The following is a 27,272-nucleotide window of genomic DNA, read 5'->3' as shown; positions in this document are numbered from 1 at the left end:
CTCTCTCTCTCTCCATGTCGCTGTCTCTCCTTCTCTTCTTCTCCACTTCGCTGTCTCTCTTTTTTCAGTATCACACAATGGACCATATTCTGATTGACTCGCAAGTTTGCGATATTGCACCGGCTGCCCCCCCCCCCCTCGCACGCAATACCCCCCACATGGCTGCGAATGGATGATTTACATAATCATCCATTCGCAGGCGGGGAGAAATCATTCGATGGTCACCAACCATCGAATGATATTTCACACACACGCAGTTCAGAGAGACCTATATAGTCACTCTAAACTGCGGGCGCTCTGTGCAATTACAGGGCGGGCAGCTGACATCCGGTGATGTCAGCTGCCCCCCACGGCCTCATTAGCCTGAGAACGTCCAGCGTTCTCATGGGAACGCCCATGTTCCCATATGCTAATGGGGCTGCCCGGTGCCCCCTGCCCTTCTCCGCCCCCCCACTCGGCGTGTAGGGTAGACACCCTGTGTCTGCACATGCGCAGAAACGCACCGGCGCATTCACACGGAGGACCGAAGGGATCTGAATAAGGTCCTAAATGTCTGCACCGGAGAACCACAAAACCTCTCTGAATATAGAATTATAACACAGAAAGTCCTGGTATGTTTTCTGTTTTACAGGTAGCCTCCACTACTGTGTCTGTACTTTTCCCAGCCATTAACCCCCCAAAATCTTTCTTTTTAAAATCCTAACATAGGCACTGCTCCGAACTCACCAGTGAGTATGCCCGAATCACCCATCTCACCGTCTGTCTCAGGATCCTGGAGTGACGAATGCACCATCTGCTATGAGAACCTGGTGGACACGGTCATCTACTCCTGCGGACATATGTGTTTGTGCTACACCTGCGGCCTGAAACTCAAAAAGATGAACAATGCCTGTTGCCCTATCTGCAGACGTCTTATCAAAGACATCATTAAGACGTATCGCAGCAGTTAGGTCCCAAAAGCCATTTCACCTGCGACAACCTTCTCTCTCAACTGGTTCTTAACGGTTTTTATAATGCTCTCTTGGAGAAGTCTGAAGCACTTAAAATCGCCAGTTAGTGTCTGTAATGTTTTGAACTTTGAAGTCAACGATTCTGGATAACAAGATATCAGGGAAGCATAGTCTTGTGGTCATTGATCATTCTATTCAAATTAATGTATGGAAGTCTGATATGGATCACAAAGGCTTGTGGTTTTTATTGCGTCCTTAATTGAGATCTGGGAAGATTGTTTTGGAGAGACTGCAGTTCCGGCTCCGGATCGTGCAACATAATCATTCAAGAATATCAAGCAATAGCTGCTAAGAAATAAACAGAATTAGAAACATACAGTAAAGCGTGAGACTTTCGGGGAGTTTGTCGGAAGATACATTGACCGTTGCATATCGTGTAGGTATAAATATTGGAGAGTATTTATGTTCCGGACCATCACCTAGAAAGATTTAAGCCATAGTGGGTTTAGCAGTGTTTTCATAGTAGGAAAGGTTAAGACTTAGACAAAAAGTGTAGTATGTTTGGTACATTACAATGTTTATCGTAGCCCTCTTGTCATTGACAATAACCAGTTTCATAAACAGCAAAGAGTAGGCGAACATTCGGGATGAATGTCAGTCACAGTTAAGGTAATTCTGATCTTTATTGCGCCCTTTGACGTCACTCATCTCTTCTTCTCTACCCCAAGTGCCGACACAGATTGGCTTTTACAGGGAGCTGCTAAAATTTGGGGGTTTAGTAATATATGATATCATTCAAATAGATGAAGGTGCTTTTCCCCCAAAAAATCTTGTATTAATGTGTTTTGTATTTTGTTTATTTTATAAGAAAATGACAGTATAAGGAATATATAACCATTAACTTTCACCTTTAGTTGTCTGAATGCACAGTTTTATCTTACTTTCAGTGAACGCATACTCTGGTTGATGTGGAAAGGAGGCTGGGTCATATGTATAAGGTGACCTGTTATAAGTACACTAATAAGAGCACATGTGAACTATGGGCCAATGTAGGTTCTGCAGCTATGAAACCTCAGCTGATTTGACCGTCTTGGACAGGAAGTTGTCAAACATAGTTCTGCTGTCGGGACCTAATAGGATCTAACATTTTGTAAACACAAAATCGAAAAGAGTACCTGAGGTATTGACAATGTTTGTCACAAGCGACTCACAAGCTTTTGGAATGTCATAATGCTACTTCAGCAACAATTCCCATGTGGAACCATGAAGTACACCTTCACGTTGTGTAGGCAGCCATTTTGTGGGTTAAGTCTGCCTTCATGAAAATGAAGCTAGAAGTTTACTAGCAAAAGATGATATCACTTCATGGATCAGTTACGTCAGTAGTTTCTAGCCAATTGGTAAGTCCAACCAACAAAATGGATGCCACCATTCTGTTAATTGAAGGGTGGACTTCAATGGCCATCCCCTGGTGTTAAAATGAACCAATCACCTAAACACGTGCACATTTTGCCATTGTGAATCCTAGCACTTGTTGATTGTAGAATATGGTTTTCCTGGAATATATACGTGGAAACTAATGTTGTGATTGTAGTACAGTAAGTAACGTGGATTGTTTTCAGAGCTTAGGTGGTGGATATGTCACACATTAGTACATATTTAATAGTACTCAAGGGCGTAACTACCATAGGTGCAAGGGGTGCAGCTGCTATGGGGACCAGAGCTGAAGGGGGCCATCTTTGCTGTCTACGTAATATGTTTTACATACATTTATCACCATCAGTTGATAAATAGGGGGCCCTTACAATCTTTTACTATGGGGCCTACTGATATCTACACCCCTGATAGTACTGCATTAAGATGCTTCCATGAAACCTTGGAGATGAATAAGACACATCCTTTTATTATCTACCGTGTGTGGCATAAAAAAGATCATCAATAATTGGTACAGTAGCTGTTACTCAATGCAGCTTTTGCACCAAAATTCAGTGTTAGTAGAAAAGTCCTTCTGTTCCAATTTGGTGTTACATAGTTAGGGAGCTCGATAACCCTTCTAGAGTCCATTGTGTCTCTTGGCAATTTGATGAAAAGGAAAAGGCCCATACCAAGAATCCTTTTAGACTCTCTTTATATGAAAATGTTGGTGCACTTTGTAAAATTAAAATGATGATAACTGTACGCAAAAAAATATACAGTATATATATATATATTAGGCCTTAGTTGTAACTCCAACATGTCTACCGCTAGCACATTCAACAGTATTTCCCTAAGAAACATCTTGTCAAAAACAACATTTATGTAAATGTGTGGGTTTGTTTCTTCTGTAGAGAAGTGGTTCTGCCAATAGCCTTAAGTGAAGTAATTACTGTAATCTATTGTATGCTGCTTTCCATCGCAGAATGCTTTTAATCCAAGGTTTTATGTAACGCAAAACATCACAATCTATTACTCTCAGAAATGCATTTAGAAAAGCACAAATACGAATGTGCTATTTGATTTCAGTACTTGGTCGTCCAAATACTTAAACCAAACACAGGCTGACTTAGCGCCTTTCCAACCTCCTATATCCTAGCCTCTCTTATCACACAGAGATAACCATGTTCTGGGAGACGTGTTCTCTATTGTGATCCTTATCATCTATGCGAATATAAATATGACAAATGTGTATTACCAAAGCAGCTAGTCTAATGCCGGTTCAGTAGTATTGGCGCCTATAACGAGATGTCCTTGGGAATAAGCCAGAATAGGATGACACCTCGGTCAAGTGTCACTTTAAATTGAACACAGGTCAGTTGGCCAACAACAAAGATGTCTGTTAGAACTGAGCTTAAGGAATTTTTATAGACTTATCTACTCAATGATAACAGCTACTTAACAGCTACCAGGACCTATATTGTTTGTGAGTAGTCTAAGGACATAGGCAGAGATGAACTCAGCACATTTTATTACACATGTATTACAAGTCACAACAATGCACTCCTTACATACAGCAAGAGCAGGAGGCTCAGGTGGAAGGTGCGGGAGGCGTGGCAATTTGAAAGAGCCATGACGCAATCAAGTTCCCAGACTGACCACTTTGTGCAAGGGATCCAGGAAGGAGGCGGAATATAGTTTCTTGGGAGTCTGATAGAGTACCCTGGAATTCTGAAAACAATACAATAATTAACGAATGTACATGAAATGCCGACAGCTCATTTATTATAATCAGTGTTCCGTTCACAATGCCTAGTCCTTAGTGAATTGGCTGTCTGGTAAGTGGTAACCCAATGGAGAATCCTAGTGAGTGGATATTGCGTGAGGCCACCTTGACTGTTTATAAGGATACGACTACAGTCCCCATTGAGAAAAACGGGGCCCGCAGCCCTTATTATTTCCATACATGTGTGAAGAGGTCATGGGCAGTAGATGTGACAAATACATAAGTGGGCTAACAATCATTTTCTTTTTTAGAGTCCCCAATGCACATTGTATGCCTCCAGTGGCCCCACAGGCCATTTTATGTTATTAGAGCCCCCTCATGCACCTTATTTGTCATCAGGCCCCCAATGCACTTATATGCCATCAGGCCCCTTTTCATGCACCTTATATGCTCCCTTCCCATACACCATATATGCTATCAGGCCCCCATTCCCCCCATGCCCCTTACTTGCCATCAGTCTTCTCATACACCTTAAATGTCATCAGGTCCCTTTTCATGAACCTGATATGCCATCACCACCACCGCATACAATGTATATGTCATCAGGTCCAGATTCTCCCCTACTTGCAATGCAACTTATATGCCACTAGGCACCCACATGCACCATATATATCATCTGAGTGCCAACATACACCGTATATGTCACCAACTGGGCCCCACATGCACCATATACTGTATGTAATCCAAATCCTCACCTGCCTCTATATAGGACATCAGACTCTTCCTCCATATACCCCTTGGATGCCTCTAGCGAGTCTGAACATTCCACTTTTGCCATCAGACTCTTTGTAACATTATACGTTATGAAACACGCAGGTTCTGCTACTGAACTGGACATTCCCCAATTTGCATAGAGAAAAATACACATTTCCAAAACAAGTTGAAAATCTACAGTATGCATGTATGCAGAGTTATACAAATCTACACTGACACCTGCATATGATGAAGAGGGGAGGGGAAAGGGGGTGGATGGGGCTGTCTATTGCCAGCATAGTATAGTAAGGGTGTTCTCACGTAACGATTTATGGATACACACTTACCGGTAACCATATCTATTGCTGTAACAAATACCTGCTAATGATGATAGTAGCTAGCTGCTTCTGATTGGATGATTGTGGGTTTAGCTGATATAATATAGTGTTATGTGTGTTACCACACATGAAGCAATGTGTTTTTTGCCTCAATAGCTCTCTAACCTATTTACAAAAGTAATATTTGCTGCAAATACTCTCTGAAAATGTCTGGGACACTCACAGGAAAGTAGAACAACCTTCTGGTGTCCACCCAATGTTGTACAGTGGGGTTAGGGGCACAACAAGGCAATTCACCAGGCCACGCCCCTGATCCCCTACCTGCACCTCCCAATCTGCAGTTTCCCAAAAGGAACCTTTAACAACTTTATAAGTATGCTTATTAGAGATATATGCTAATGGGCATAGAGCTGTCATTAATGGCTCTGCCTCTTTTCATGCTGTTCAAATAGATCACACAGTCATTTCAATGTTAATAGGTGCGATACCAATTTGTGTCTTTGTAATAGTGGCCTTTAGTAGTCATATTATACCTGACCTGCGATTCTCCTACTAATGTACATGTAAAACTGTGTCAGCAGTGATAGACATTCACAACAGAAATGTTCAAGGAGGCCACAGTATGTGGTGGTTGGTGTTCTGGTATTAGTGGTATAGTAGAATGAACAGCCATGTGACAGTGCAATGCAGTGAGTGTGCTGTGTACACTTGGTGGCGTGTCAGTACACTGATGATGTGTATCTGTCTGTTTTATAGATTTGTTAATACATTCTGTGAATCAGTCATCTCATGTTAGAGTCAGTAGACAGGTGCCAGCTGAATACTATACTGTCTCTTAAAGAAAAGATGTTCACTTACATGCGATGCCAGTTACTTATTAAGTCACCGGGATCTAGTGGCACCACCGTGATAGGATGTATTTTTGTCTCAGGCTTCTGTATGGTCAGTAGTTCTTAATTGGTAACATTTTAAGATTGTTCTAGGCATACTTACCTGCTGCTACAATACATCAGTGGCTCCCAAACTCTACGCTCAATTACCCCCAACAGATCACGTTTTCCAGATCATCCAGCAGGTGCACAGGTGTACTCATTACTCACTATCACATTTCCCAGGTTGCCTAGCAGGTGCACAGGTGTATTCGTTACTCACTGACACATTTCCCAGGTTACCTAGCAGGTGCACAGGCGTACTCATTACTCACTGACACATTTCCCAGGTTGCCTAGCATGTGCACAGATGTACTCATTACTCTCTGACACATTTCCCAGGTTGCTTAGCAGGTGCACAGGTGTACTCATTACTCACTCATACATTTCCAGGGTCACTTAGCAGGTGCCCAGGTGTACTCATTACTCACTGACACATTTCATAGGTCGCCCAGCAGGTACACAGGTGTACTCATTACTCACATTTCCCATGTTGCCTAGCAGGTGCACAGGTGTACTCATTATACACTGACACATTTCACAGGTCACCTAGCAGGTGAGCAGGTGTACTCATTACTCACTGACACATTTCCAGGGTCACTTAGCAGGTGCACAGGTGTACTCATTACTCACTGACACATTTCCCAGGTCACTTAGCAGGTGTACTCATTACTCACTGACACATTTCCCAGGTCACTTAGCAGGTGCACAGGTGTACTCATTACTCACTAACACATTTCCAGGGTCACTTAGCAGGTGCACAGGTGTACTCATTACTCACTGACACATTTCCCAGGTCACATAGCAGGTGTACTCATTACTCATTGACACATTTCCCAGGTCGCTTAGAAGGTGCACAGGTGTACTCATTACTCACTTGCACATTTTAAAATCCACAGGTGGAATTAATTACAGATCTAGCCATGCCCATCACTGCTGTGCCAATCGCCTCATGCAGCATGCGTGGCGAAAGGCGCCCACACGTCGCCATGCTTGTGTGTCTAATTCACACACGGCTCATAGAAAAGCATTAGGTGATGCAGCATTACTATTCCGCGACTTGTTGTGCCAAATAGGCATTGGCGGCCATATGGCAGCAACTATGAGCACGCTATATTTGTCTGTAACCTGTGATTCAGTGAGGAGAACTGGAAAACATGAACTGCTATGGATTCTTCAGGGTCGAGTTTGGGAACCACTCTCAGTACATCATGACGTGTCCGTGCAATACTCCATCATGTCAGTAGTCCTGAATTTTATAATGACATTTAAGTATTCATTTTGTGCATTTAAAAAAACCTTACTCCGGAACATAAACAGCCGAGAAAAGAAGTATTACATGCTGAGAATTGCACCTATCCCGCAGAAAAAAAGGGAATTTACTGTAGTTTGAAGTTGGTCACTATGAAAAACCAGGAAGGAAATCTCAACGGCCTCTGAACATTTGGGACAGTCGGCAGGGTGCTACCAGAATATTGGTGAGTCCCTTAAAGCATCTGCTGTACTGTACGTAAATGGCAAGCACACTTCTAGACATTTCTCTTCCCCCTACGGTTTATAATCTCCGGGCAGTTGACACTTTTCTGTATTTGGAAAAAGTTAAGAAATGCAGCGGTGCCTGATACAGAGCCCTTTGGTCAAGATCTCAGTTAGATTTAGTTGATATTAGTGATTTAAACTTGAATGTCGCACAATATACACAATTATTCTGGGTAATTGATTATTCTCATAAATTTATCAATTCAAATTCTAATCCAGGTAGAAGTGTGTGTTTTTATATTGACATTTATTTTGTACCAATGCTACCCTTTGGATATTATAATAATAATCATCAATTATCCAGTATTTCAGTCTTTAATGGCACATCTTCACAATCACCGTTCACAGAAATTAGATTTTCCTGGGTTTAGATATGAAATGTGCAGATTTCCTATTGATTACCTGGAAATGTGTCTGGTACATCGCTGCAGTATACTGCATGGATAATTTAATATTTTGTAACATTACATTGATCACCTGTGTTAAAGTGCAGCACTTTTCCCTCAGCCGGAACAATGATGTGAATGCAGACAGGTGCAATAAACAGCAGCAGCAAGAGGCACGGGAGTGCAGCCTGCTGGTAAATGCTGTCTGCAATTCCTATACGGACAGTTATAACTTGCATATGTCCAAAAAAAATATTGCAGACATTGATCTCATCACACTGCGGCTAGCGCTGGTGTATAAGGTTCCCGGGCCAAATTCCCAGGAAAATTTCCCGGGAATTCAACCCTTCTAGAAAGCAGGGTTGCTCCCAGGACCAACCCAGGAAACAGGCTGGTGTGAATGGTACTTACCCGGCATCCCGGCTTGCTTCCATCTGGACAGCGGGTTCCGGGGTCCAGGGATCCAGGCGGAGAGGTCCGGGGTCTGGGCAGCAAGGTCCAGGGGTCCGGGGTCCGGGCGGCAGGAGTCCAGACTGCGATGATCTGACAGAGACAGCTGTGCGCTTGTAGCGCTATTTGCCGGGCAGCGGGGCGGGAAACTCTGCTGGATTTGAAAAGACTGGCCGGACGCTCTCAGCCAATCAACGTCCGGCCAATCCTTTAAAAATGACAAAAAGCGCTATAAGCGCACAGCTGCCATGGCCGGATCCCCGCAGTCTGGACCCCAGACCCCACCACCCGCTGCCCCCACACACCAGAAAATGCAGGGACTAGCCCAGTGTAAAAGTGGCCAACCCAGGAATGTCCCTGCATCATCCAGGGACAATATTTCCAGAAATGTCCCTGCATTTTTTTGGTGTGAAAGGGGTATAAATGAATGGAGAACCATAAGCTTGGAATCTACTCAGAGCCTTATGACCCACTCACCCACAAGTAACTGAGGGGTAGATGTATGAAGCAGTAATAAGGGAGAAGTGATAAAGTGCCTGGTACTTTATAACCGGCCAATCAGCTCCTAACAGTCCCTTTTTAAACCCAGCCTGTAACTTAACAGTCAGGTTGTTATGAGCACAACGGTGTTCTGCAGAGGCCAAGAACCATGCGGGAAATAAGAGGATTTGAATTGACAGTTGGTAGTTTATTTCTCTCCACTTTATCTCTTACGGCTTTGATACATCTCCCCCGTCCACTAATTATTCATGTTAAGAAATTGCACAGAACAAGATCTTAATTGTTATGACTGCAGTGCAAGACTTTACATTTCCTTGCTGCATCTCATACATATTCCTTACTCATCGGTTATGGAGTTGACTCAGGTTAATTATTAACCCCGCTCTACTGTCACATCTGGATCCAGTTGTAGTCAAGCATTTCATTAATACGGAGCCAAGGAAGCAATCATATACAGGGGGGGGGGGGGTCTGAATAAAAATCACTGCACAATGAAATCAAGGAATGCACAGTTCTTGCCAACTGCAGAGTTTATTTTTACAGGGTGATGTATTGAAGTGTACATTAAACGAATGACACTGATTCGTATAACTGTAATTAGGAGAAGCGAACGGAGCTGCGCTTGTTCCAGTTCCGAATTCTAAATTGTTCCACCTAGAAGAGATCATGTTCCTCATTCCTGGAGGCATCGGATGTTTTTTTTTGAGGGATGGTAACTTATGAAACAAACACAAGAGAAATGTGTTGCTGTAAAGGAAGAGTCAGTACAGTCGGCGGTTGATTTGATTTGATGATAGATTTGATCATGTCCTGTAAATATGTTGCAATCTTGTTTCTAGCCGTGGACCAATCTGTAGTCAGTATCCAGTGTGCAGGCGTCTCTTACCGTGTGGACTGGACATTCTATTTCCTGTGATGTAATTAAGAAGTGCAAATTATAGCCATAACCCCCAGATGCTGTCCTCGTCCCCCCCTACTTTCTGTTACTGTTGGATAAATGTATATGAATGTCTTTTTCACTTTGTTCCATCTATTTATTACGATTTTGTGGTTTTGTTTTAAAATGATTATTCATCGTAAGGTTTTAGATGAAAATGTGATTGTGAATAAACATGATTTAAATAATTAACGCTTCTGCATTCATTTTTGTGGGGCCATGTTTTGCTCCGGTTAAAGTGCTTCAATTGGGTTCAGGAGGTTAGGTCAACATGTCGACAATGACAATGTCCCTCATTCTGATCTGTTGCCCCGCCAAATCGCGTACCCCCCATGCCGCCGCCGTATCCCTTTGCCACCATGCAAGGGGATGTGTTATGAAAACCCCTCGCATGGGCCTGCTGCTGGAGAGGCGAGGGCGCTTCCGCAGAAGCCTTGCACATGTGCACAACCATCGGTCCCAAGCGCGGATCAGAATGAGGGACAATGTGTGTTTCCCATAGTAACCAATCAGATTCTATGTTTCATTTATCTAGTTCTATAAAATTATAGATTGACATGTCAACACTGACATCGTGTCAGCATGGTGACCATGTCGACTTTGTGGCTTTAAGGTAAGTATGCCCTTAATGAACCTCAAATCCTAATGACCACATTTTAACAATGCTGACATTTCATGTGTCAACATCTTATCAATAGGGGTTTCTCACGACGACCAATAATCAAACTACTGCTTATTTGGAAGGATCCCAGTGTGCATGCGCAACGCCAAACAGCAACACAAATCTGGGAGTGTCAGGGAAAGCGCAGGCGCGCTCAGGTGTATTCAGGGAGGGTGCTCCTGCCCCGATCAGCCTGATTCTATCGCACAGGAAGAGTAGGCTCCAGGTTTTGATGGTAAGGGTGTTGCGTATGGCTTTGAAGCTGTACAATTATCAGCAACATTTTTGCAAGCTATTCGCAGCCTTGCAGTGGGCAGGTTTTCACTCTAGCGGGCGACGGACATCAGTGATCAGGTTTGAATTAGGCCCAATGTCCACATTTTCAATTGTCGGTTTTAACATCGTAACTGTCCACATTGTTATTTGTCAATGACATATATATATATATATATATATATATATATATATATATATATATATATATATATAGACCTCTGATGAAAACTGCACCCAGCAGTTGAAACTTGAAACCATTAGAGAAAAAGAGAGAAGAATGTCCTTTAACTAGGTGCACCTTAAAGAGTCTAAAATATAACTTTTATTTATTACACATATAAAAGGCTGCGTAAATTTAAAACCATGTAACAAACAGGGGTGGGTGGACACACATAAAAAAGGTGGGGTGGCAGGCAGATGTTTGCTGATAGGAGCTGGAATAGTTAGATTTTATTTATCTGCAAAGATGGCAGTGTATAGGGCGAATTAGGTATTAGACCAGTTATATGTCTGGTATTATAATAAGGGATATAAAGTTCTGCTCAAAAGAGTCTGACTAGTCGTCCCTGTTGGTTCAAGACTTGTTCGTGGCTCAATTATATTAACACAGTTGCCGTGTTTATGCTAATCACAGGCAATAATATAACACTGGCACAATTGTAGCTATAATGATTTAAGCTTCCCGGTGTGTCTGCTCTCTGTAATGTGAGAGAGACCTGGACACTCGTAAATCAGTGTACAATCGGGAGTTGGTGGGGGTATTGCGGGGTTCAGGGTATCGCCCAACAATAATTTCCACCCCTATATGCTAGAGTCCCTATCAAGGGTACCACTAGTCTGAGCACACTAGAAGGTGGAAGCCCTGATAAGGGCTATCAAGTCTGTACACTGCTGGACATCAATCAAAATGCAATCATAAGAAAAATAATAAACCTATCAGCAAAGCAATACTGCCTGCACACCGCTAGCCGGCGCGCTTCGCAGTCAAGCTTCCTCAGGGCCAACCTGCCTAAGGGATTGTGAGGGTTTAAGTACCCAGTATAGAATTGTATAGCCAATCACAGCATTCGCTACTTTGGCGCCAAAAACGCGTTATTGTAACAGGAGAACCAATCAGTATTAAGTATCAGAGACGCACCTCCATAGGGGCTGGGGCGTCTACTAATGTCAGGTAGTGTCATAGGCTGTAGCCAATGGGGATCGCGTGCTGTTGGGTGTGTGGCTGTGCGTTGACGCTGACATGTCATCGCCGTACCATCGCAGCGGATGTGTATCTCCGTTGCTGCGGTGACCGGCGGAAGTGTATCTCCGTTGTCGTGGTGACCGCCCGGGCTGGGGAAGGTGTGATCGTGATGCAGAGGCGTTATGACGCTCACGCGTCTCCGTCTTCTCTTCACCAGTATGTTGTATATAGCGTTGCCGTGGCAACACAGGACCATGTTGACTGATCTCGTCGGATCGTTCCTGTGCTGGCGTGGATGTATTGTCTGCATGTTTACATCCTCCCAGCCAATAGGAACGTCCGTGGGTGTGTTCATTTGGAGTCTGTCATAATATCATCCAGATTTCTAAAGGAGGAATATTGCTTGTGCATGGTTACCGTGAAAAATGGGATAATCATATATTTGGGCACATGATAGCTTGGAATCCAGGGGTATATAGAGAATATGGACAATAGATAGTACACAATAAAACAGCTTAAACCTTTGTTCTATTATACTGGCAGTTAGCAAAATAGCTGTCAACTGTTCAGTAAATACATTATTTACATATCCTGGGAGTGATCTGCCTCTCCTAAAAAAAGAGAAAAAAAGGGAGTGTGGTACACCGTGTCGTTTGACAAGTCGACATGATAGGTATAGTATGTCGACCGTTCAAGATGAAAATATATTAAGTGTTGGAAGAAGGTCTCATGTGGGTAATGTGGTGATAGGGCATTATTATGAAACACTCACTGCAAAAGTCCAAAGTGAACTAACTCCTTATTGCACAGTACTAGCTCTCATTTCCCGCCGGTCATCAAAGGGCTTCCTAAGGGTGAATTCCTTAGAATGAAAAGGAACTGCTCCAAACCTGACATTTATAAGAAAAGAGCTAGAGAACTCAGTTCTCGCCTAACAGACAGAGGATACAGCAAGAGAAGTGTGAGAAAGGCCTTTAAAGACACTAAGGATTACAAGAGAGAACATCTTCTGGTTCCTAAACAACCAAATAATACCGATTCAGCAGATAACACTGTACGCTTCATTGGCACATTCTGCCAGGAGTGGCGACAGGTGCAGAATATCCTTGACAGGCACATACACGTTCTCAAAACTGATCCAGATCTGGCGGACATCTTGGATGACAGAGTGCAATTAAGCTGGCGCAGAAGCCGAAACCTACAAGACATTTTGGTCCAAAGCCACATGGAAAAGGTCAACAAACCTATACATCAAAAGAAAGGTTCATTTAAATGTGGGTCATGTAAGGCCTGTTCAACTATGATCACGAAATATGAATACACAGACAGATACGGACACACCAGCAAGATTAAACAATATATCACTTGCAATACAGTGGGAGTGATATACCACTTGGAATGTCCGTGTCATAAAGAGTATATTGGCAAAACGATAAGACCATTAAAAAAGAGGATTCTTGAACACCTTGCAAGCATCAGGAATGCCGAGAGGGACAAACGGGCAATGAAGGTCTTAACTCCCATTGCCAGGCATTTTCATAAACATCATCAAAGCCAACCGACAGGCCTACAGGCTTATGGCATGCTCCAGGTCGACCTGGGTATCAGGAGAGGGGACCTGGATACTGAACTTCTAAAACGTGAAACCCGGATGATCTTCATGATGGATACCATGGTACCCAGGGGTTTAAATGAGGAGAATAGCTACTCCGCCTTTCTCTGAATCCTTATGACAATCGCAGACTCCAGTCTCCACATTGACAGAACTGCATCCCAGATGTGATGGATGCACAATAGGCACACACACATAGTAGTACACCAGTATGGACAAAAAACTACTTACCTTAGGATGACAGATGTCCCTGATCGGTATAATCCAGATAATAACAGATGTGCGATGTGCAAATGGCATTCTGTATGAATTCACAACCACTTACCCTGGGGAGACACAGGTCCATGGCCACCATAATTGAGAGGATAGCAGACGTGGATTCCGACATGTATCTTTATTGTTATAAATGAATCATGACTTACTGATAGAGAATTGGATAATCCAGATGTTACTTTATTATGAATTGAATATTATTTATTAACATGACCAAACAGATATACCATCAGAATATATTTTTACCATCTCTTCAGGACTATATGTCCTATCATAACATCAATTGGCCTATTAATTGTACTACTCTTTAGTATTATTTTGTATTTTTTATTCATCATTTTATACACATTAATTCTATTTAATTATTGAGACTCAATGTTTACTCACCTCTTCTCCTCCACCGCATATTTCGTATAATAGTCACAGATTTATTCCTGGCACATATATAGGTTGCCACCTATGATCACCCCCAAACCCCCTTTCAGGGGGCACCCTGACCTAGCGGTCTTTTTGTACTCTACTCCAGCTATAGGATCTCATTATTTTCCACGTTTTGTTTTTTGAAGTTTTTATTCACTTTGGACTTTTGCAGTGAGTGTTTCATAATAATGCCCTATCACCACATTACCCACATGAGACCTTCTTCCAACACTTAATATATTTTCATCTTGAACGGTCGACATACTATACCTATCATGTCGACTTGTCAAACGACACGGTGTACCACACTCCCTTTTTTTCTCTTTTTTTAGGAGAGGCAGATCACTCCCAGGATATGTAAATAATGTATTTACTGAACAGTTGACAGCTATTTTGCTAACTGCCAGTATAATAGAACAAAGGTTTAAGCTGTTTTATTGTGTACTATCTATTGTCCATATTCTCTATATACCCCTGGATTCCAAGCTATCATGTGCCCAAATATATGATTATCCCATTTTTCACGGTAACCATGCACAAGCAATATTCCTCCTTTAGAAATCTGGATGATATTATGACAGACTCCAAATGAACACACCCACGGACGTTCCTATTGGCTGGGAGGATGTAAACATGCAGACAATACATCCACGCCAGCACAGGAACGATCCGACGAGATCAGTCAACATGGTCCTGTGTTGCCACGGCAACGCTATATACAACATACTGGTGAAGAGAAGACGGAGACGCGTGAGCGTCATAACGCCTCTGCATCACGATCACACCTTCCCCAGCCCGGGCGGTCACCACGACAACGGAGATACACTTCCGCCGGTCACCGCAGCAACGGAGATACACATCCGCTGCGATGGTACGGCGATGACATGTCAGCGTCAACGCACAGCCACACACCCAACAGCACGCGATCCCCATTGGCTACAGCCTATGACACTACCTGACATTAGTAGACGCCCCAGCCCCTATGGAGGTGCGTCTCTGATACTTAATACTGATTGGTTCTCCTGTTACAATAACGCGTTTTTGGCGCCAAAGTAGCGAATGCTGTGATTGGCTATACAATTCTATACTGGGTACTTAAACCCTCACAATCCCTTAGGCAGGTTGGCCCTGAGGAAGCTTGACTGCGAAGCGCGCCGGATAGCGGTGTGCAGGCAGTATTGCTTTGCTGATAGGTTTATTATTTTTCTTATGATTGCATTTTGATTGATGTCCAGCAGTGTACAGACTTGATAGCCCTTATCAGGGCTTCCACCTTCTAGTGTGCTCAGACTAGTGGTACCCTTGATAGGGACTCTAGCATATAGGGGTGGAAATTATTGTTGGGCGATACCCTGAACCCCGCAATACCCCCACCAACTCCCGATTGTACACTGATTTACGAGTGTCCAGGTCTCTCTCACATTACAGAGAGCAGACACACCGGGAAGCTTAAATCATTATAGCTACAATTGTGCCAGTGTTATATTATTGCCTGTGATTAGCATAAACACGGCAACTGTGTTAATATAATTGAGCCACGAACAAGTCTTGAACCAACAGGGACGACTAGTCAGACTCTTTTGAGCAGAACTTTATATCCCTTATTATAATACCAGACATATAACTGGTCTAATACCTAATTCGCCCTATACACTGCCATCTTTGCAGATAAATAAAATCTAACTATTCCAGCTCCTATCAGCAAACATCTGCCTGCCACCCCACCTTTTTTATGTGTGTCCACCCACCCCTGTTTGTTACATGGTTTTAAATTTACGCAGCCTTTTATATGTGTAATAAATAAAAGTTATATTTTAGACTCTTTAAGGTGCACCTAGTTAAAGGACATTCTTCTCTCTTTTTCTCTAATGTCCATTTATTTTGTCCTGAGGTAGCACACCCCCTACCAAACATCTCTATAGATTACCGGTATACAGGGGTCCGCTCTATATTTCAGTCCTGTGCGATCACCCCACAACCCTCTCCCTTCGAAACTTGAAACCACTGTCAGGTCAGCAGCTGTCACTTAAGGTGGCCATACATCAGAAAGATATTGTACCCAATCATACAATCTGAACTGATTGTAAGATGGATTGTATGCAGATTGTGTGCACATCTTATGTACATAATCATACAATCAATCAGCAGATTGACTGATTGTAAGATGGATTGTATGCAGATTGTGTGCACATCTTGTGTACACAATCATGCAGTAGATGGATTGTATGATTGATTGTATGATCGATTGTGTGTAGATTGTGTGTCCAAAATTCACCAAGGACTGCCGGGGATTTTAAGGGAAATTGTACACAATCATGAGCACAATCGATCTTAAGATCGATCTTTCTGATGTATGGCCAGCTTTAGTGCAATGTTGCACTCTTAATAAACCTCTTTTTTTTCACCTATACTACCGTGTGCCGGATCCATCTCTGAGGGGGTAAGTGTCTCTTATTGCTCTATTATGTTCCTGGCACCGGATTTTTATTGAAGCCACGAGTGCCAACCCGATACACCTACTTACACACACACACACATATATATATATATATATATATATATATATATATATATATATATATATATATATGAAGAAAGAAAGTGGGGTTTCAGAGGGCGCTAATATATCACTACAATTTTGATAAAAATGGTATTTATTACAACCTCAGTAAAAATTGTAATAAAAAACACCTCTTAGGGTGTAATGTTTACACATAAACAATGAAAATAAAACTCTGGTGAGACATTATGAGTCGCAATTGGAACGATGACACTGGTGGTATAGTCAATTCAGAATGGAAGGCCCAACGCATTTCGTCATATTCATGACTTCATTCACTCTGGTGGATTCATGCGGTGTACATCTCTTCACAGAACTCCAATATTGTACGGGCTATTTTCTCATTTGAGCCCAGTATCGTTTATTGCTGGAGAAAATCAAAACCCATCGGTCTTTTCAATTGTTTCACTGCCCCTGATGAAGTCATGAATATGACAAAACGCGTTGGGCCTTCCATTCTGAATTGACTATACCACCAGTGTCATCGTTCCAATTGTGACTCATAATGTCTCACCAGAGTTTTATTTTCATTGTTTATGTGTAAACATTACACCCTAAGAGGTGTTGTTTATGACAATTTTTACTGAGGTTGTAATAAATACCATTTTTATCCAAATTGTAGTGATATATTAGCGCCCTCTGAAACCCCACTTTCTTTCTTCATTTCTATTCCCTGGATCTTACCTAACAGAAGATCCCTCAGAGGTGCTGCTCCATAGTTCTAGAGCGCAGAAAGGGGACCCCCCATATATATATATATATATATATATATATATATATATATATATATATATATATATAAAAACATCGATGGTCTGGCTCTCCAACAAATAGTAAACAATGTCCCGGGTGCCCTCACAGAATAATGGTGATAGACGTGCAGAGGTGCGGCACTCCTGGTATAAATATAGACTCGTAGTCGGGAAACTTCCACAATGTTTAAGTTCATTAGAGAACTTTTTTCAAGTGTACACTTGAAAAAAGTTCTCTAATGAACTGAAACGTTGTGGAAGTTTCCCGACTACGAGTCTTTATTTATACCAGGAGTGCCGCACCTCTGCACGTCTATATATATATATATATATATATATATATATATATATATATATATATACTAGGTGATTCATCGCGCCCTAAGGGCGCTCTTCACACCGTCGTAAGGGGCTGCGCCCCCTTAATTTGTGAACGTTTGTATATGAGAAATATGGTTAGAATTGTATGAAAGATGCCCTGTATTGCAACTTGGGTGTCCGTGAATCGCGGGAGGTGGGGTCCCAGGGGGTGCCGCGAATTGCGGGAGGGGGGGTCGCGGGGGGGGTGCCGCGAATTGCGGGAAGGGAGGTTGCGGGGGGTGGGGGGGTGGTTGCTTCGAATGGCGGGAGGGGAGGAGTTGCAGAGAATCGCAGGCGGGGGGGTGGGTTGCCGCAAATCGCGGGAGGGGGGGGGTCACGGGGTGGTGTGCCGAGAATCGTGGGGGGGGTGCCGTGAATCGCGGGAGTGGGGGTTGCGGGGTGGGGGTGTGACGCGAATCGCCACAAGAAAAAATCAACACAGAAAGGTCAACACATGTAAATGTTGACATAAGTGTGGCACTTCATTATTGTCCATGTCGACACATGACAATGAATATGAAAACATTCAAAAAATGAAAAATAAATCTTCAAAAACTCATGTCAACCTTTTTCATTGTCGACCATAGCCATGTCAGTGTTTTGCATGTGCCATTTAATCCTGGGGCTGCCGCGAATCGCGCGCGGGGGGGGGGTGCCGCAAATTGCGGGAGGGGGGTCGCGGGGGGGTGGGTGCTGCGAATCGCGGGAGGGCGGGGTTCACGGGGGTTCCGGTGGGTTGTTGCCGCGAATTGCGGGGGGGTCGTCGGGGGGTGCTGCGAATCACGGGAGGGGGGGTTGCGAGGGGGGGGTGACGCGAATCGCCACAAGTAAAAATCAACACAGAAAGGTCAACACATGTAAATGTTGACATAAGTGTGGCACTTCATTGGTGTCCATGTCGACACATGACAATGAATATGAAAACATTAAAAAAATTAAAAATAAATCTTCAAAAACTCATGTCAACATGTTTCATTGTCGACCATAGCCATGTCAGTGTTTTGCATGTGCCATTTAATCCTGGGGCTGCTGTAAATTCGGGATGGGGGGGTGCCGCGAATCGCGGGAGGGGGGTCGCGGGGGGGGGGGTGTTTATTTTTGCCGTGAATCGCGGGAGGGGGGGGTGGTTTTGCCACGAATCACGGGAGGGGGGGTCGCGGGGGAGGGGGTGTTTTTGCCGCGAATCGCGGGAGGGGGGGTCACGGGGGGGTTCTTTTTGCCGCAAATTGCGGGAGGGGGGGTCGCGGGGGGTGTTTTTGCGGCGAGTCGCGGGGGAGGGGATGTTTTTTCCGCGAATCGCGGGGGAGGGCGCTCACCTGGTGGCTGTGGAGTAGCAGTGCTGGGCAACAGGGATGCAGTTAAAATCCAGGCGGTCGGGATCCCGGCGTTCACAATCCCGACGCCTGAATCCCGACCCCCGAAATCCCGACACTTTCTCCCTCCGTGGGTGTCCACGACACCCCTGGAGGGAGAATAAATTAGCGTGCCGAGCGTAGCGAGGCACCGGGCCCGCTGCGTGGCGAGCACAGCGGGCCCCGCAAGGGGGGGCGATCCATGTCCCCCCCCTTGTCGGGATTTCAGCGGTCGGGATTCCGGCGTCGGGATTTTGAACGCCGGGATCCCGACCGCCGGGATTTCATACTGAATCCGGGCAACATGGGGAGGCAGAGGGTGTCTGGCAATTTGGGCTCACTGGGCTGGTTCTCTGTCATGTGAGTCAGTCATGTGAGTCAGAGGCTCCACCCAGCGTTATACACACACTCACACACTTTGAGTGACAGATGTAGCCAAATATATAAGATATATATATATATATATATATATACACACACTACCACAACACCTTAATACACTAATTGATGTCCTCTACACAACGGATCAAGCCCAAATCCAATGTTTCTGACATCAGCGACCGTCAAATCATTTTAAAGTGTTTTTTTCCATTCTCCTGCCTACCGCCTTCAGCTCCCTGGAGTATTACATGCGATAATTTGTGATGGACATGTGGCCATGCACCCTTAGAATAAAATGCAGGGGGAGAAAAACACTTTAAGCACCTTCCTGGCCACACCTTAACTCATGCTGCTGGGCTGCAAAGAGCTTCTGCGGGTGCTGCTGCCAGGTAATGGGGGCTTCACAATCAGACCTGGGCCCAGGTAATTAGTACCCTCCCCCCACCCCCCCTTCTACCAGCACCACTGATCCCGCACCTCCAGCAAACTCCGACCCTATTACATTTCCCCCATGTTAGCGCTGCACTGATCCAGCAATGCCCTTTCATTTGCCATGATTAATGATAAAAGTCCCTTATGGGTCTACAAAAACAGCTGCCGGGTATGAATATGTATATTATATATGTATATTATAGTCACACATTGTAATCCAATGTTATGGTTAGTTCTTAAGTCAACTAATTAAGAACTATTCATCATAAGCTATACATTTGTGGAAATTGCAATGATTACTTTGGTTTTCATTATAAAACTGCCTTCATAAATTACTATACTATTTATTTTAATTAAGGATGGAATTTTTTAGAGATTAAGTTCCATATTTCTGTGAATTACACCACCTAAAGAATGTATCTTCATTGAAGGTGCTATGGTATATAAACCTAAATATTCAGGCTTTTCAATTCCCTCTACAACAGGCATGTCCAAACTGTGGCCCTCCAGCTGTTATGAAACTACACATCCCAGCATGCCTTGCCATAGTATTAGCATTCTCTAATAGCAAAACTGTGGCAAGGCATGATGGGACTTGTAGTTTTACAACAGCTGGAGGGCCATAGTTTTGACATGCCTGCTCTACAATGTGGCCACCCACTGGCTGTGACTGAACTCAGATGTTATGTCTTCCTAGTTACTTTTGGCCTAATGGGTATCTCTGTAAAGAGTTGCCTCTTATAGTCAGTAATATTGGCTGGCCAATGTACATTACTGTACATGAATTTTGCATCTAGCAAAGATTCTTACCATGCAACTTCCTGTACAATAAATCAGTGTTGCCGACCCTCCCGGAATTTCCGGGAGTCTCCCGAAAATCGGGGCTCCCTCCCGGCCCCCCGGAAGGGTGGGCAACCCTCCCGGATTCAGGGGGGACCCCCGCTGTCCCCCGGATCGCGGCATTAAAATGCCGCAATCCTTGGGTCTCAGAGGAGGGGGCGGAGCTAAAATGACACAATTGCGTCATTTTAGCCCGCCCCCTCCACGGAGATCACTGAATTAGCTGGTTTAACAGCATGGGGGTGGGGCTTAGTGATGTCACGCTTAAGCCCCGCCCCCTGAGCGGCTACTGAATCTCTCCTCTCCGGGCTTCTCCCGGAGAGGAGAAGAAGAAAGTCAGCAACCCTGCAATAAATCCCTGCTCACCCTGCATAATAATAACAACAGGAGGACACCACAGGCTGCTCCTCCTGCATAATAATACCAGGACACCATAGACCTGCTCCCCCTGCATAATAATAACAGAAGGACACCACAGGATGCCCCCCCCCCCCCCCCGCATAATAACAGGAGTACTCCCACAGGCTGCTCCCTCTGTATAGTAATAATAATATTGATGATGATACCAGGACATCACAGGCCTGCTCCCCCTGCATAATAGTAACAGGAGGGCACCACAGGCTGCTCCTCCTGTATTATAATAATAATAATATTACCACAACACCACACTGTGACCACAGGCTGCTCACACTATATAATAACAATACTAGGATACCGCAGGCTTCTCTCCCTGTTTAAAAATAATATTACCAGGACACCACAGGCCTGCTCCTCCTGCCTGGCTCAACGACCGTTCTCCATCCTCAGCAGTCCGCCCTCTGCCTTCCACCTGCCGTCTCTTCCTCCAGCAGATGCAAAGGTGGGTAGCGTTGGCGTTATAACGTCACCCCCGTTGCGTCTGTCACTGCCAGGAGGAACTTAACACATAGACATTTCATCATGCAGGCGGCCATCTTACTGTAGCCGCGGCCATATTCTGAAAGCCCTGGCTACAGCAGAATGAGCCGAGGTGAATAAGCAGGCGGCCCGCAGCAGTACCTGATAGAGCGGCCCAGGGGGCAGATGGCATCCTGCCCTCCGGCCCAGCCCGCAACAGTTGCTACTTAATCTCTCTCCACTTCATCTCTCTTAAAGGCTTAATAAATAGACCCCTTAGTTACTATTTTCCTGTGTTTAACCACAATTGGGTTTGTGTATTTTACCACAGAAAAGCTGGAGCTGGTTACTGCATATGTTACTAAAATAGACGGGTAGGAGAAGGGTAAGTCAAAGCTAAGACCCCTTTGTGACATGGGGGGATGGATGGCTTTCAATAGCAGGACGTTATGGAGACCTGCCCCCCCCCCTCCCGCTTATCTGCTGGTAATACCAGCAGATGAGTGACCAGGTCTCGATGATGCAGCAGCGCACACCAGCACTCACCACTCATCGCTGCCCTATACACACACAGGATGACTTTTGCGCTGAAAGCAAATCAAACTACAAAACTGAGCTGCTTTCAGCTCAAAGTCACCCAGTGTGTATGGGCCTTACGCAAAATGGGCCTTACCATTTCAATAATAGAAAAATCCAACTCATGTATCAAATATAACATTGTTTTAAAAGAGACAAATACGTTTTATAGACAATCAACAGTAAATTATTATTGGATAGAGCCGTATGAATATTACCTGAAGTTATAAATGTATAATATAATTACTTTGTATAGCAAGTAGATTGTTACTTTATGTAATTTGACAGTTATAATTTAAAGTGATATTTATACAGATCTATCCAGTAATATTTTACAGTTGATTATGTATGTAATTGATTTGTTTCTATTTATTCTATTACAGTTTGATACATGGGTTGGATTTTTTACCTATTGAACTCATTTCTCTTATAGGACAATGGGCAGTATTCAATGAGAAAAATTTGCCGTGTTTTATGGCGAGTTTGTGCTATTTTCGCGTTGGAAGGAGCATTTTGCTCTCCAAAAGTGAACCACCCTATTCAATGTGATATTTTCGCTGTCTTTTTAAGTGATTTTTGCCGTGTCTCTCCGTGTAGCAATTCTCCATCTTTTCATGGAGAACTGGAATGTGAACTTTTAAACTAAAAGGTTATTTTTTTAAATTTTGCTGTAAAAAAATCAGGATTTTTTTTCTGTGAAGGGGCATGTTATTTTTATTCATGTGCTTATAGCACATGAATATATATTTAATTTTTTTTTTACACAGAGCAGCCAGCAGGGGGCCGGAGCTATCGAGCCGCTCATTAGATATTCATATATTCACTGCACCCGATCATTACATATGCACAATCAGGTGCAGTGAATACTGGGTCCCTTGCTGGCTATAGGGGGGGGGGCAGCTTGTGCTGCCTGGGTCCCAGGGAGCCCTCCTCCCCTCCACATATGTTCTGGGGCAGCCAGGGAGACTTTAATCTCCCTGGCTGCCACCGTCCCCCGGCTCCCTGCCAGCTCCCTGCCGCGGACGCTCGTCCGCTGCAGGGGTTAAGACTCGCCGCGAGTGGCGGCGAGTCTTAACCACATTGAATAGTGGGAGCAGGAGTGGCAGCGAACCCTCCGGAACAGGGTGAGTGCATGGTGAGAGAAAAAATCTCTCGCCATGCACGGAGAATTTTTCTCATTGAATACTGCCCAATATCTTAGTCTGCGCTTTGCAGGCAGCAGAGAAAGCAGTATGTGCAGGGATTCTCTCTTCATTTACCTTTTTGCCTCCTGATCGCCTGTTAGTAAATAGACCCTATAGTCGTTCATGATACGACTTCAAGCTGAATGCTCATCTTGGGGACTTATGATGCTTCAACGCCAACAGCTGGATGCGTAACTTTGCTGTGAACCTCAAACTATACACAAAGCAAAGTCACGCAGCGACTGGTAAGAGTGGAAATCAGCCATAAATACAGAGGTCAGTGACCCTGCAAGTACTACTACCCCCCATCCCTGCAGTGCCGGATTAAGCCTTCGGGGGGCCTGGGGCACTTTAGACAGGGGGGCCCCCTTGCACTTGTCATTACTGGGCCGCAAGCTGCATGGGAGGATATTATACTGTAAAAAACACAGAGTAAAGGCAGTATAAACTTGGTCAATGGGTAACTGCAGGGGGATATATATATATATATTATACACATATATACAGTACATACCACATGAAGAGCCTGTGTTTGTCCCTCTGCACCTTACTATGTAGGATTGTAGGAGACCCCACAGTCCCAGTGCTGCCTCTGATTAAAAACCCTCCCATGACTAGGCTGCTGCTGCTGTCATCCATGGGCCTGAGAAGCATGTAATTAGCTCCACCAATCAGAGCTCAGCACAAACCTCTCTGCCTCTGCCCTCTTGTACAAAGTTTCATGGGACTCCCGGTAATGCATTATTGCACACTTGTGCAGTCAGTGTGCCTTGGCTCCCCATGCTCACCACCATACATCATTGTACACATTGCAGCACTACCCCACTCCCATGCACAAAACCTTTATCTAAAAAAAATAAAAAATATATAATTTTTTTTTTTAAATACATGCCAACCCAAGTCTTTCCCAAATTGCAGTGTTATAGACATAGGAGGAGAAGAACAGTCATTCCGTACATATGATTTCTATTTAGCCTGCTTGTTTTGTAGAGCAGCTCCAGAGAGCAGGTGGGTGGCAGAGCGGCTGTGTGCCCTCGCTGGGAACACCTACACACACTATTTACACGATGCCAAGTTCACCAACAGAAAACTATAAAAAGGGGATAAGAAAAGCTGCATCGCTGTAAAATAGGCTGGGTGAGAATTTTTAAAATAGCCTCGTCGGTTTCCAACCCAGTACAGCTTCCAGGCATCACATGTAATAGAACCAGCGGCCGCGTGCTGCAGCAACTAAGGAAAAATACCCATGACAGTTAGAGGTAATATAGTCCAGAATATAATCCTGCATCCAGTATCTGTCTCATAGTCATGCACTGTGTACGACAATGAAGCGGTTCACCACATTGTGTGATTGTATAATTGGGATCACTTTGTTCCTAACAATGTGACAATGAGTTATAAAGTATCATGTGACTGAAAACAACCAGTGTCCTGTTACACTTCTGCTGAAATACTTCCCTTAATCAGGATTATTTATAGTGCAGCCTGGCCTTCTCCATCTGACGGCCTAGAACAGAACTGAACTGTACAACATCCATGGCTGATTAGCTGTGCTAACTGCAGAAGGTACGGTACTGTGTACATGAGATGTACATAAGGGTCTGATTCAGTAAGGATTGCATATAATACACTGCTCACGGCATAGGCGATCCTTAGCAATGCAAATGCAGGAAGGCATATTACCCAGGGTTGCCTTAGGTCCCCCTATCGGCCCCCCGGAAGGGTGGGCAACCCTCCCGGATTCAGGGGGGACGCCCGCTGTTCCCCGGTTCCTCGGGTCTCAGAGGAGGGGGGGGAGCTAAAATGACACAATCGCATCATTTTAGCCCCGCCCCCTCCACGGAGATCCCTGAATTAGCTGGTTTAACATCATGGGGGCAGGGCTTAGTGATGTCACACTTAAGCCCCGCCCCCTGAGCTGCTGCTGAAACGAAGCCCGGAGAGGACAATAATAAAGTCGGCAACCCTGATATTACCCCATGCGATCGTATGCCTCTCTGCAGGTGCAGTATGAGTAAAGGCCCCCCCCCCCTTACACTTTGCGATTTGTGTCCAACTTCACCCGATTCTGGCGGATCGGGACGAGAAATCGGTACAGATAGCATGTATGTGACATCCGATGTGCGGTCCCTTGCGCATTGGAGCAGAGCCGGAGATCATAAGTGCTGCCCATAAGATCCCCGGGTGAGACCCTCTCCCAGCGACAGGGAACGCCCCCCTTTCCGGAAACACCCGCCTCCCCCCATGAATGCCTCTGCATGTCAATCAGCCAGGAAAGATCGCAGGATGGGTCCTGCACATGCGCAGGTTGTGTCCTGCATATGCACAGTACAACACCATCAGGAAATCAGCCCATAAATGTATATTGGAGTCATAGCACTGCTTTGATGCACAATGTAAAAGGCTTGGGATGGCATTGTTGCATCTAGATAATGCACCCAGTACACAAGAAGGATCACCACCACTAACCGCTCTGGGGTACAGTGCAGGGTGAGATCTGATAGCTGACAGATTAGGACTACTGTGGTGGGAAAGGAATTATGTTTTGGAGTTGACGTGCGTCTCTATGTACAGAAAGGAGCACCCCCAAAAGCACTAAACCCACGTCATTGCCCCCCCCCAAAAAAATTGTTTATCTGTTGCCCCCATGCAAGTGGACTCAGTACACTTATACAGTGTCCATGCCGACATATGTTTACATAGACACACAGAAAACCATTCTTAGGTGTCGAACTAATCACTGTCGACCATTAGTGGATGTCGACCTAGACATTGTCAACACAGGGACTGTATACCGGTCAAATAATAGTACACTCAATTCATATTATGCCACAGAGTACCACAATCTTATCCACATTACACTACACATGGGCCCTTATTCTAGTTCACTCTTTTGGATGCACGTTCGTTCGTAAATGACCAAACGCAACGCACGTCAGACCATCAAAGAACACACGCCTACATGTCATCCGCATCCGTTCGGATGGACTGTCTTCGGACTGCATCCACACGTCCGTGTGTGGTCGGAACTCTAAGATTTTGCACTGTCCAACTGCATCCGAACGGACGGGAAGCTGACCGTACGCACCGAGTTGGCGTTTTTGCGCCCACCTCACAAATCTATTCGGAAATCGTGCTTCACCCACATTACACACTTATGCAATTAGGCTACCTCGTAACATATATATATTATTTATATTTGTAATCAATTACTTCCTAATTGACACTTAAACACATTACTTTCTATTGAGATTAACCCTTACATCATGTTAAATTTTATTAGTTTATTGTTGCACCTTTACCTGTCTTAGTGGTTCCAATTGAACGTGTGGAATGTGTTTAATTAATCACTAATGACCAGAGGACTGGATTGTAGTGTGCTCAGCTGCGGGTATTTAAGGTGCGGGCGTATTAATTGGGCGATCCGAATGCCTAGCGCATGAACCATTGCCCTTCGAGAAGTGAAAGCTGCTTGTTTTCACCGAAGATTTCTGCCATGCTGGTTCACTTGCGCTCGGTGTCTGGTCCGAATGCACGCCTACCACTGTTCGTGCACTCCCACGTCTACGCCCACATTACCCACTTTGAAACCGCGCCCTTATACACGCCCAC

General features: G+C 44.4%; 1 protein-coding gene across 4 annotated transcripts in view; it reads left to right on the top strand.

Moving 5' to 3' along the window:
* NEURL1 (neuralized E3 ubiquitin protein ligase 1) overlaps window positions 1-10,110 on the top strand; it is a 398,530-nt gene extending 388,420 nt beyond the window's left edge. For 3 of the 4 annotated variants that reach the window (XM_083149287.1, XM_083149285.1, XM_083149286.1), the window contains one exon: window positions 709-10,110. In XM_083149287.1, coding sequence (XP_083005413.1) covers window positions 709-950 — 242 coding nt within the window. In that variant the 3' untranslated portion in view covers window positions 951-10,110. The remainder of the gene's footprint in view (window positions 1-708) is intronic. The other variant, XR_014444620.1, reaches the window with a different exon arrangement.
* The last annotated feature ends 17,162 nt before the right edge of the window (window positions 10,111-27,272 follow it).

Source organism: Crinia signifera, chromosome 6 (assembly GCF_055691185.1).
Source record: "Crinia signifera chromosome 6, ASM5569118v1, whole genome shotgun sequence".
NCBI classification, from domain to species: Eukaryota; Metazoa; Chordata; class Amphibia; order Anura; family Myobatrachidae; genus Crinia; species Crinia signifera.
Note: the sequence above shows the minus strand (reverse complement) of the source record. Positions and strands in the feature narration are given on the sequence as shown.